Genomic DNA, 13,611 nt, shown 5'->3' on the forward strand with positions numbered 1-13,611 from the left:
TCAGAAGTGAACGGTTGATATCTGAAGCACATCCTCATAGAATTAAATGTCACAAACTGCATTTTGTTACCATTGAGATAGTGACTGCTAGCGAAGGAGTAGTCACTAGTGAAATTTAAAATACTAGTTTTACTTTCTAGCAATTAAACAAGTCCTAGCAACAAAAATAGAGAGGCTAAGAGGAATAAATGTAACACGGCTTGCCATACGCGGTCTCGCCATGCAAATGAGCCGCGCTCAGCCTTTAGCGGCTGCCCATGTGGACAGACACCATGCCTTGTTGTTCTCCACGCCCATTGGTTCCCTCTCATCGACATGTTTTAATCATGTGCTAATGTACTGCAGGGTAGGGCTACCGCGAAAACCCGGTACATGGATTCCGTAGACGTTTCACACTATTTCCTTATTTTATGCACTAATAAGCGACCGAAAACACATTTAAACAGCGTCTGTCGTGCCATATAAATCTCTCCCTGAAGTCTTGATCCTTTATATATACATTTCGATCTCATTTGTGAGATTACGTTCGGTATAGATTCCCGATCCTACCGCTTAGCGTGACAGCGTGTTCTGCCCTACTTTTTAATCACTGGTAGTATGAGGGAGGAGTAGCTCTGGCGAGGGCGGACCTTGAAAGGTATGCCTTTCGACTTGTTGTATTTTCTGTTACTCCAATCGCCATCTTGTTGCCAGTGAAGTAATGTGTTTCTGATGAATTTCGGGAGCGCCCTGGATGTCTTATGACTGTCTTTGGAAGCCAGTGGATTATACTGTGATTTAACCCACCACATATATCTGTACCGGGGGCTTGCATAAATTTTTAACGGGAACGTATTGTATCGGTGTTCAAAATGAGTATCGATACTCTATTGGAAGCGGCCAGGTATTTGGAGTGGCAAGCCCAGCAACAACAGATTACACGTGGTAAGGCGAGGCGGGGCGGGGGGGAACTGGGTGATTGCACAGATCTACAGGATCAATTAGATATGTATGAACTGATTTGGGATTTTACCCAGCAAATTGTATTTTCATACCGGCACACTTCAAGATAAATAACAGTTATATTTTCTTTAAAAATAAAAAAAAAACTGCAAATCAGCCTTTTATTATAAGCATTGCGAACAAGAGCTCTTTGTCTCAGTGGTAATGTCCAAGGGTTTGCACTGTTTGTAGGGTGCAGTCTTCGTGACTAGGGCATATTTCGCTCACTCGGTTTCCGGGTTAAATCCATGCTATATTTAGTGTGCTACTATACTCGCTCAGTAGCGCAGCGGTGGGTGGGAACATTTACCCCGACAGATCCTAGTATATGGCGCGTCGTATTTTTGTCAGACACATTAAGTTACACGTTTTTGCATTTATATTGGCTGGGTAGAATTCTTACAATTTTAATAACCATTTTTACCCACCAATTAATTTATAAGCAGGTTAGCTAAAAGTAGAGTACGTCGTGTTTCCTATCCGTTGGGCGGTGGCAATGTTTTTTTTTTTTTTTACATTATGACATTGCCGAGTGGTTATCTCACTTATGACTTTCAAGACCAGCCTACTTTTCCCATCACACTTCTTCGTTATTAGCTGCTTAATCTCTTTTTTGTTTGTTTTCCATAAACTCCATAAAACAGACAATGTAAGGTTTAACTGGCGTTTTATTTTTCGCTTTAAACAGAGCGGGGGGGCTTTTTGTTTCATTCTCGAGGGGACGTGTCAGTAAAGCCACACCCACAGCAAATACCGCGTGCTGAAAGTCCGCCCTCTTCAAACACGTGCGCGCCAGACACCAACTCCCCACTCCCTCTCCCTCTCTCCCAGGTCACAACTGGGGAGAAAATAGGGCAACGCCACCCTCCCTCAATGCAGAAGTTATATAATGTGCATTTTTCATGCATCTCCAAGTAAAAGCTTGACATACTGATTTACTCTTTTGGAGACTGTTTAATTTTTTGGCATACAGTTAAAAAGGCTGTAGAACAATAAGTGCAGTTGGCATATTTTTGAACATCTCTGCAAGGTCTTTCTCTTTAAAGGTTCTATTCAAATATGCAAACTTTGCATACACTTACACAATCTTTGACCATGTACTAGATCAATAAAATTACATGTAAGCTCAAATGTGCGGTATTAAAAACTGTTTGTGAGGCTTTATGTTAAAGGGGATGAGAATGATACCCTAAATTTATTTAAAAATACATTTAAAAAAAGCTATTTATTGCATAACAACAAAGAGAATTTCCTTTCAGTTTTTATACCATCAAACCTGGTTACGCTTTCACTTACTGTCTGAGCTCTGTGGACTTTGTATTTGAACTAGTGTCTGAAATATATTAATATTGAGTGTTAAAGAAGACGTGAAAGGTTCTTAACTAGTTGTCCAGACCCACACAGTCATAAATGGGTTAGTTTGTTGTTAAATGAAATGTCATGTTTGCATTTGATTTTATTGTTCATAATGAATTAGTCAGTGATTTTTATGCAAGTACAGTTCATTGCAATTGATACAAAGCCTCTTTGCGCTGTTCTGGTCTAGTTTGTTTCAGAATATTTGGTCGTGATTTCCACATTAGCCTTTGAAAATGGAATGTAATTTTGAAAGGTTCCTTTAGAAGTTTCCTTTGTCCCTTTTACACAGTGCCATGTTCATAATGCACACTCTTAAAGCCTATGGACCACCATAGTATATCCCAGGGTTCCTCAAATGCTCTGCAGAGTTTAGCTCCAACCCTGATCAAACTCAGCTACCTGTGATTTTCTAATGATCCTGAAGACATTGATTAGCATGCTCAGGTGTGTTTGATTAGGGTTAGAGCTAAACTCTGCAGGAAAGTGGATCTCGTGGGCCAGATTTGAGGATCCCTGGTATATCCTATCTGTGTCCTAAGTGAAGTCTTAAGAGCTTTACATGCGTATTTACAGAGAGCAATTGATGGCGCTCTCATGAGCTTTTCAGAACTTATTAGCCTGGCTGTGTTATGTTTGCACGATGACACATTAGTGTTTGTGATTCCATTCCTAACATGCTATTCATTTCTTTGTACGCATGTAAATGTCAAGAGAAACGGCATTTCGGTTTGTATTTATCTTCTGTTATGTAATGGAGAAATATGCAAGGACTGAACATATTGATCTCAGCATTCTTTCGTTTTGAAGGCTTCTGAGAACGTGTTTCACAATCAATATCATTCTTCCTGCTGATGCAGGAAGATTCCCGCATGTTGTGGTTTGAACTGTGCAGGAACGCTTTGCATCAGGTCACCCCTTTGTCTGCGGCGTGCTCGCATTCGCAAGATGCAGCTTCTCCTGCACAGGAATGACAGTTTTGGCTCAAAGACACTTTGGACAGCTGGAACTGAATATGGATCGACGGGCTAAACAATAGGTCTGTCCATCAATCATGGAAATCATCGAATGGTGGGGGCACTTTAGCCTATAGATGGTACGGCACGGTCTCAGATTCCCCACGCCAGCTCTTGGCTTTTCATGCAGACTTCTGTGTGACGTCAGTGTAGAGCTGGAGACTAGGCAAGACTCTTACTGGGGCTTCTCTCTTAAAGAGACAGACCATCCAGGACAGCTAGCTCACACCCCACCCTAATTTGGACATGGAGTCATGATTTACTGCTCCCTACTTTTCTTTTTTAAATTGAAAACTATAGCTACACCACAGGTTTTGAGCCCTGTTATATGAATTTCACACACTGTCTTGATGTATTAAATTACTCTGTTAGTCTGCAGCTTCTCATTAATAATTTACACTTCACAGCCACGAGCGCTTCTTAGTCAGAGCCTAGACAAGCACTAATTAGTTCCATTACTGATCTATAAATTGGTATTAATCTGTAGTATTGCTGCTGATATTCATTAGTTATAGCTATAGTTTAGTTTGCTCTTCTTTCACAAATGTATTTTTTTACACAGAGCTATGCCATATATCTGGATAGTAAATGGTAAATCGCCCTTTGAAATTTGTGCATATTTGTGCAGGCTATTAATGAATCAGGCAACCACATCAGAGAAACATGAATGTGAATTTCATAAAATATATTTCAGTCTGAGGAAAATTAATGACTGCAAGACGAGACCCGGAGAAAAACATTTTGTTTTTATTATGACAGTCAGTGATTATTGCAGAAAAGCAGTCTGTTACATTCTTAAGGACAAAAGTAATTGTTTTTTTTTTTTCAATGGCCCACACCAGGGTTTGACACGATACATTTGATCACATCAAATTAGATTTTCTTTAATTTCAGCAATTTTGTGTAGAAGTATTTCATACAATATATTTACTCAAATCACTAAAAATTAGAAATAGTTTTTGATATAATATTAGCATGGGTGTCGTATATTTTTGAACTGACACAAAGGCTTTTTGGTAATTGGAAAAAGCTGAAATTGGCTAATAATTACTAATAAGCCTGGTGAATAAAGTTAATAAAGTTTGCTTTGGCAAGCTATTTCGAACTTCTGACAACTCTAAACTAATTTAGTTTTAGCTTGATTTTGTTCAAAATGACGTCACACCAGTTTGTTCTTTGATTTTGCTTTAAGTATATCGGGGCCTTAACTGTTTCCATTCAAGCTGTGAATTTAGGCAAGAAATCAGAATCTCCAGTGAGAGTCAAGAAAAAAAAATAACAACAGTGTTTCCATTAAAGCTGCAAATTTAATTTATGCAAGAAATCAGAATACCACAAAAACTATGTGCGGATCAAGCAGTGATTCTGTCTCTTTCTAATTAGAATCTCAAGTGAGTATGAAAAAAAAAAGATAATAACAGTTTCCATTCAAGCTGCAAATTTAATTTATGCAACAAATGAGAATACCGCAAAACTATTTGCGGATCAAGCAGCGATTCCATCCCATGTGTTAGGAAACTGCAAAATATAAATGGAAACAGAAGCTGTAGGCTTTTTATTAAATGCAGTAAATGAATTGTGGTTTAGAATGTCAGAGCATTTTTGTTTGCACAATCTTCAGACAGTTCTAAGGGGTAAAAGCAACCAGTCATGAGTGAATACATTTTTTTCACATGCCATTTTTTTTGTGATCATCTGGGAATTTATTCTGTAAATGTGTTTCCAGTAGTTTATTAAATACGTGTCCACTGCAAGCAAATGTATACTTTTTTTTTTCTTGCACATTTTGGAATATGTATTCACATTTTGGTGTTTCCGTACAGCATTTTTATACAACATCCCAAAGTTTACATAATTCGAGATACAGTGTATTATTCTCAAATAGTATATCCAAGTTTTAGCCTTCATTTCGTCTTTCTTTGTGCATAACAATAATTTCGATCTTTTTATTTTCTACAGTGGAGGAGGAGCGGCGAGAGAAGGCCTTGCTATCCCGTGAGGCTGAGCAGAAGCTCTCCACCCCTGTTATCCAGTCTGTCCAAATTAACCATGTGACCTGGGTCGACGACATGCGGCTCGAGCCACACCGCCACCACCAGCACCACCCTCCGGTAGCTGTCATTCCTATCCCGGTGGTCCCAGCCAACCCTGCGGCCCCTCCCATTCAGACTGCTTCGACCCTTCACACAGCCTCCTCAATGCCAGTGGTCACACCCTTGGCCACAGCCCTGTCCCCACCAGCAGCCCCCCTCCTCAGCCCTAATGGCAAGGACGCCCATTCCCCTCCACAGCAGCAGCAGCAGCAACATCGTCACTTGATCGCACACATAAAAGCAGAAGCTACCATCTTGCCTCCATCGAATAACAGTCCCAAGCCGCAGCCACAGCCACAGCTGCAACAGACGCAGGCGCTGCTGCAACCGTATCCAGCCCCCATCATCACAGCCCAGCATCCACCACAGCAACACGCCCTCTTGCCCCAGCCAGCACTACCCCAACCTCAGCCCGCACCAGCCCAGGGTCAGGCAGGCCAACCGCCCAGGCCTAACGGAGTTGTCGTGGAAGAGCCGGTCAACCTAGATGGCAAAAGGAGACCTGGAGGGTGAGCCGTGTTTTTTGGCTATATACAAGAAAGTGGAGGAGATTAAACTGTAGGACGCACACTTGAAACTGGGTTGGCTATTTTGTTATGAGATTGCAATTTTTAAAAAGTAGGCTGCTGTCCTGTACGGTGACCCATGATGAGAAAGAACGCTGCCCCTCAGGTCATGCTGTGTGTGTTTGTAGGTTGCAAACTAAATGAGTGATTTCTGATATACTCATCCTCATGTCGTTCTAAACCAGTGTTTCCCAACCACTGTGCCACGGCACACTAGTGTGCCATGACAGGTTGTCAGGTGTGCTGTGTAAAATGATCAGAACTTTCTATCTCTATTGTGTTATTATTTTAAATCAGTGCTATTGGTCATCTTTACATCTGTTTTGCAAATAATTAACCAATGAAAAGCATTCAGAAGAGCTTGTGACTAAACCTCGTAACGCCATTCAAGCTGTCACCCAAACCTCATAGCTCCATCCAGTCAGAATGAAGTGCTCATACGCTGATGCAAGGTTAAATAAAGAACTGATGTTTGAATAAGTACAGGATTTTCTTTACTCAAAAAACACTGTCTATGAAGGCTAATGCTTTTTGTGTGTTTGAAGAGTGGAGATGAGTCTTAGCATTTGCCATCTAGGTGTAGCTAATGTAACTGTTTTAGCCTATATATCCTGTGCATAGCGCTTCATCTTTTAAAATCATGAGATTTTGGCCAAATGTATTCAACAACAAAAAACTGAGCGCCCATATAGCTACAATAAACTTTATAACCTGTAAGTTGATGATGCGGCCATTCTAATGACGGACAAAACACAGATCAACACCATTCGCTGGTCAAAAACCTCGTAACTCCATTTGAGCTTGATTTTCATAAAATGTTAATATTATAATGGAACATGCACGTGTCTGATCATATATAAAGCCACAATACGATGCAGTGTTTAATTATTAAAAAATATATATATATTTTTTTTAAAAAAGATTTTTTTTTACATTTCCTGAAAGTGGTAGTGGTTTTGGACATACAAGGTTTCCTCCCGACAGTGATGATATGTAAATTTGTTGTTTTATCATCACCAACAACATAAAGCTACCTGTGACCTTGTGTTCCTTCCTGACTTAAGCTCAAGTTTCACCTTAAATGTGAGTACTACTTTTAATAAATTATCCAGTTTTAATATGCCATTTGAAGCAATGCATGTTTGTGCAATTTTGCTGTATTTCAGTGCTTAGTGGTGTGCAGTGGGATTCTTTACTTATCAAAACTGTGCCGTGGCTAAAAAAAAAAAAAAAAAGGTTGGGAAACACTGTTCTAAACACACATGACTTTGTTTTATGTGGAACACAAAAGGAGATATTTCGAGAACGTTCATGCTGCTCTTTTCCATACAACGCAAGGATGTTAAAAAAAGCAAAAAAGCACCCTAAAAGTAGTTTCTTTGACTCCTTCCAATCATGTGAGAATATTTGCTGAGAACTGTTGCAGCATTAAATATCATTTACATATTTTAAAATATGAATAATCAAGACACGTTGATCTTCTTGTCACCGATCGGGGCTCGTTTAGTTTAAAGTTTAAAGTCCGATTGAGTTTTGAAAGCTGTCATTGAGAATGAACTGTATGAATCACCGAAACAAAACTGAAATCACAATATGGCTTAGTGAGATTTAATGAAATACATATATGTGCTGCATGTTTCAGAATGAAGTGTGGCGCTGTGTTCTTTTGCTTGCAAGCAGCTCATGATCCAGTGTTTTTAGTGTCTCAGAGAGGCTCGGTTCACAAAGTTTGCTTCGCTTATAACGTGCTTTTGAGAACGCACCATGCACCAACCATTTTTCCAAAACTGTAATGAGAAGTGCTTATAAACTGGCTGTTGTCAACAAAAGAGATGCTTTAAGCTTTTTTGCTTTTTCCGCCAAAATAAAAGCTTGATGGATTAATATTTGAAAAGGAAGAAATAAAGACATAAATGTAAACTCTATTTTTATATTATTAATTTGTTTAATATTTTTGGTTATTAGAATTTTTGAATGAATTGTGCAGCCCTAGCACAGCAAGCCTAGAGTTTTTTTATGCAGTGTTTATTGCGTAATTTTATATCTTTTGTTTTTTCAGAGCTTGAACAACCCCTGCTCAGTGTTTGGTGTCAGTGTTTGTGTAAGAGCTGCATGAAAAATTTTTCCTTTTGTGTTGCCTACAAGAAAAAAATGTTTGAAATAACATGAGATTGATCGGTGACCGTATTTTTTTTTACAGTAAACTACTTATTTGCAACATACTTATTTGCTTACTTACGAACTTATTTTTCCCGCAGGGCTGGAACTCGAGAAGTTCACAACAAGCTGGAAAAGAACAGGTGGGTTAACTTCTGTTTGCATTTTTGTGTTTATTTATTTTGACAAACAGAAGCTGAGCATATACAGTATCTCACAGAAGTGAGTACACCCCTCACATTTTTGTAAATATTTTATTATATCTTTTCATGAGACAACACTGAAGAAATGACACTTTGCTACAATGTAAAGTAGTGAGTGTACAGCTTGTATAACAGTGTAAATTTGCTGTCCCCTCAAAATAACTCAACACACAGCCATTAATGTCTAAACCACTGGCCATAAAAGTGAGTACACCCCTAAGTGAAAATTTCCAAATTGGGCCCAATTAGCCATTTTCTCTCCCCGGTGTCATGTGACTCATTAGTGTTACAAGGTCTCAGGTGTGAATGGGGAGCAGGTGTGTTAAATTTGGTGTTATCGCTCTCACTCTCTCATACTTGTCACTGGAAGTTCAACATGGCACCTCTTGGCAAAGAACTCTCTGAGGATCTGAAAAAAAGGATTGTTGCTCTACATAAAAATGGCATAGGCTATAAGAAGATTGCCAAAACCCTGCAACTGAGCTGCAGCACGGTGGCCAAGACCATACAGCGGTTTAACAGGACAGGTTCCACTCAGAACAGGACTCACTTTTGTGGCCAGTGGTTTAGACATTAATGGCTGTGTGTTGAGTTATTTTGAGGGGACAGCAAATTTACACTGTTATACAAGCTGTACACTCACTACTTTACATTGTAGCAAAGTGTCATTTCTTCAGTGTTGTCACATGAAAAGATATAATAAAATATTTACAAAAATGTGAGGGGTGTACTCACTTCTGTCAGATACTGTAAATTCATTGAGTAGCCTTAATGTAAGTTGTATGGTTGCTGGACTGATCACAGACACATTAACTGTTGTCACTTTGCAATTAGTGCACTATTTGTTTTTTCTGGCTAGAAGGCCTTTGCCCTACTAGTAACCACAGTAACAAATATGATATTACAAAGCAATTGCCTTTTGACTTCTTCATTGCTGTTACTTCCACCACCAAAATGCTTTGCCTAAACATCTGTTGAAACTCTCACTTGCTTTGCACAAAACATAAGAAACGGAACGATAAGTGCTTTTCTTTCTGTCACAGACGAGCACATCTGAAAGAATGTTTTGAGACCCTCAAGAAGAACGTTCCTAATGTGGATGAAAAGAAAACTTCCAATCTGAGTGTCTTGAGGAGTGCTCTCCGCTACATCCAGGTAATGGGATTGGATATAAGTGCTATGAAACGAGTGTTTGATGACGTGCATCCAATAGAAGCTTCTAAAATAAATAATATTGTAATAATATAATCAATATATTTTGCATATAAAAGAAGTCTATTTTTGGGACATTTAAGAATATTCAAATTGTTTTTTCTTTTTTGATTTCTGAAGTTAAATGTTTGATGTTTTTATTTTGATGAAAAAAATGTTTTTATGAGATTCACCTAGAAACACACATCCATCCATATTCCATTTGTAGTATAACTGGTGTGGACTGTTACGTCTGCTTGTAAAAGTTAATGTTTGAATGTGAGGATGGCGTTTGATGTAGGAATGTTTTTCCTCTGAACTATATTAGTTAGATGCCAACATGAATTCATAAAAAATAATTATAACATAATTTATTCCTAAAGGATATTGTATGGTAATAATGAATAACAACAGTAGAATAACAACGGAAAATGTGTTGGGAATAGGTCACAAGATGGGGTTTTATAGTGCGTTTTCTCCTTCTCTATTCTCGTTCTCACCCTCCCACCCACATACACTTCTCCACACATACTTTACTGGCAGAATTGTGTCATATGCATCTGCCAAAACATCCTGGGTCGAAATATTCTCTGTGTGCGCTCATTATATCTTTTCCTTACCCTTACCCTCTTCCCCCGTTCTTTTCAAGAGGTGTACTTTATTTTTTCCACTTGGCTGTTTCTCTATCCATCTGGTTTTTCTTTGACTGATGTTCAACAGCTAATGTTAAAAATGGCAATTTGAGCATATGAAAACCTTGATTTATTTGAATTACTCTGTTTTAAATAACAGTTTGCATTAATTAATTTAGAAAATTAAATGAACTCAAATTAATTTAGGATAATATGGTGGTCAACCACGTTTTTACCCGGATCAGAACATTAACACTGTAGATACAGCTAACATAAAAGCGCCAAGGTCACGGTCGATCATTTAATTTGCAGACGGAAGCCGCAACGATTAGTATAATAGTGTGGGTAGAAAGGTGACCTGTTTATGAAAGATATATCTTTGAGTTATGACACCAAAAGCTATAAAACTGAACCCGGCGATGGTTATAAAGACACGATAAACACAAGCGAGGGAATGTGGGCCGCCTGCTCGCACGCTACTCTCTTCAGCATGCGCTGTTCTCGAGCTCTCTCCCCCTCCCTCGCCCGCTTTCTTTCAGCCTGCTCCTGCGTCCACGTGAGGCATGAGCACATGTCGAGCGTGAGCCCGGTGACGTCAACTCCCCTCCCTCTCTCGCTCAGCGTGCGCACGCCAGACACACACACACACACACACACGCCGACTGAAGCTGTTTAAAATCAAACAATGCATCTTGAAACGCTGTTGCAGTACATGATGCGTGCTGTTTGGCATGCTTGTGTGAAAGTAGGTTACGCTACATTGTTCGAGTCGGTAGCCTTGCATGGCTGTTGTTTTTTCTTTTCTGGGCCGTAGTCCTGTGAATCGCAACCAAGGAGACCACAGCAAACAGAGCTGGTGGTCAGTGAGCGGCAGGGGGTCCCTCTGTCTGTAGATTGAGTTTCTTTACGGTTAGGTTCTAGATGCTAAACAGGCATGGCGTTCTTCTTTTAAGTTCACTGGTTGTGAAGTAATATAACAGGGACAGCAGTGATGAATTTTCAAACAAGATATTATGAGTTACATGATCAGTTCACAGCTGCAGTGATGTACCAGCTTCATCAGTGTTAGTTTATGGTGGTCTGCTATGTTTTTTAGGAGCCAGTGCTAATGTTGATATTTTATTACACATTATTTACTCTAGTGGTCAACCAGTGCATTACTTTTTCTTTTGGTTGCTGATATGATATAATGCTTCTATACATATAATCAAACTAAATAATGACTGAGACATACAATCAAATAAACACTTATCTTCTCAGTATTTACTGAAAATTCACCCAAAACAGTGAGAAAAGAACATTTATTATTCACTGACAACTTTTAAAATAAAATGTAACATTTTGCATATTTTTAAAAAGAGTACTTATTATGGAAATAATATACTTTATAAGAATACTTAAGCGCAAAATGAATGAAATGTTTTCGGACACCTAGTTTAAATTTATACTGAATGCAGTCACTTAACTAAAATTTCATCATTCTGTTGTCCTTGAAATATGGTTAACGTTTACTGTCAGCATTTATGGTAAACTACAATAGCCTATACTTTAATGTCATTTCTGCTGAAACTTGAATGTCATATCTACATATAGTTGTAATTACATATTTGTAATGATGTTGAAATTTAGTACATTAAAATGTATATTAACTTTAAATTTCATAATAAGTTTATAATGTAATATTATTTTATAATTCAACACACTACAGTTAAATTATAAATCAAGTTTTTATGTGCTTTAGTATGTTAGTCGACATCTCAAAATAAGTGTACTGCTTTAAAGCACAACAAAAGATTATTAAAACAATTATATAAAATGTACTTTTAAAGTAAAATTATTAATTTGACATGACTACAAAGTAATTAAATGTTAAAAAACAAAGTCTTGAAACTCTCTTTAAGTACACTTATGTGGCCATTTATGTCATTAATATATTATATTATAGTATGTTTTTTTTAAGTACATTACAAGTACACATTCAATACAATTGAGTGCACTTCTTTTGCACAAGGGAAGGCTGTCAGTAGATTGTAGAGTTTATATGAGGAACTAATGCTCCTGTTAATTACTCAGTAAGTTCAAATTGACCAATTAATCATTTATTTACTCAAATTCAATCACTCTTATTCATGTAAAATATTTTAAAAACAAAAGATGTGCTTTATCTATTGACAAGATAGTCAAAAGACGTTGCAACTGAGAGGCAGTAAACTGGGCAATAAAAAAATGAAATATTGGATGTTTAATAGCTGATTATATCAGTCAGTAATAAATATTTTTGCAGCATTATTTCATTGTTTGGATGTTCGAATGCAGTGTTACTTGGATCGCTCTCTTTTTCAAACTACATTTGTTCTTTTGCACAAGGGAAGGCTGTCAGTAGATTGTAGAGTTTATATGAGGAACTAATGCTCCTGTTAATTACTCAGTAAGTTCAAATTGACCAATTAATCATTACTCAAATTCAATCACTCTTATTCATGTAAAATATTTTAAAAACAAAAGATGTGCATTATCTATTGACAAGATAGTCAAAAGACGTTGCAACTGAGAGGCAGTAAACTGGGCAATAAAAAAATGAAATATTGGATGTTTAATAGCTGATTATATCAGTCAGTAATAAATATTTTTGCAGCATTATTTCATTGTTTGGATGTTCGAATGCAGTGTTACTTGGATCGCTCTCTTTTTCAAACTACATTTGATAAAGATGAACATGAAAGAGCAGGGATGCTGGGAGCAGGTGTGGAGTGTTTTTAATCACAAAGGTAGAGGGGCACGAAGACATGATACGGGGGAGGGAGTGCGAGAACCATCGGACTGGAAAACACTAGAGGTCGATGTGAGCCAATCGCATTAGCCCTTGCCTCTCTGTTACACCTTCTCCTCATCACCACGTTGCTCCTTCCCTGCTCTGTTGCCAAGGAGACCATGGCGGGTTCCAGCTGTTGCCGTGGTGATATCCAGTGGGACCTGATATCTAGTCTGTAGGGATGTCTAGTCGGTTACACACAAAAGATGGAGTGGGTTCAAAACTGTCCTGGGGTCAGTCAGCACAGGTTTTATACACACATCAGGATTTGAGCTGATGGCTGGGGTTGATGTTTCAGTATTATAATGACTGCTTTATCACTAGCTGAAGTGTCACATTTCCAAGGACTATGATGACACAGTGTCGGGTAGTCTTGTTGTCATTCTAATTTGTCATCTTTGTACTTGACTTATTTCGAGTGCATTTTGCTTCTAAAGTAGCATCTTTTTATTAAGTTCAATTGTTTGTTCACAAAAACACCACCATGTTCATGTGAAACATTTACAAGGTTTTAACGGTCATTTAACAATTAGACCAAGGTCCAAAATGCAGTTTTCAAGGCATTCTAATATATATATATATATATATATAATTTTTTTTTTTT

At 38.1% G+C, this 13,611-nt stretch overlaps 1 protein-coding gene across 1 annotated transcript in view; it reads left to right on the forward strand.

Moving 5' to 3' along the window:
- Positions 1 to 662: 662 nt before the first annotated feature.
- mntb (MAX network transcriptional repressor b) overlaps positions 663 to 13,611 on the forward strand; it is a 23,305-nt gene continuing 10,356 nt past the window's right edge. Inside the window, exons 1-4 of the mRNA XM_016536457.1 lie at positions 663 to 924; positions 5,313 to 5,955; positions 8,271 to 8,312; positions 9,416 to 9,527. Of these exons, the coding sequence (XP_016391943.1) occupies positions 852 to 924; positions 5,313 to 5,955; positions 8,271 to 8,312; positions 9,416 to 9,527 (870 nt within the window). The 5' untranslated portion in view covers positions 663 to 851. The remainder of the gene's footprint in view (positions 925 to 5,312; positions 5,956 to 8,270; positions 8,313 to 9,415; positions 9,528 to 13,611) is intronic.

Source organism: Sinocyclocheilus rhinocerous, unplaced genomic scaffold (genome assembly GCF_001515625.1).
Source record: "Sinocyclocheilus rhinocerous isolate Xijiao unplaced genomic scaffold, SAMN03320098_v1.1 scaffold846, whole genome shotgun sequence".
NCBI lineage: Eukaryota > Metazoa > Chordata > Actinopteri > Cypriniformes > Cyprinidae > Sinocyclocheilus > Sinocyclocheilus rhinocerous.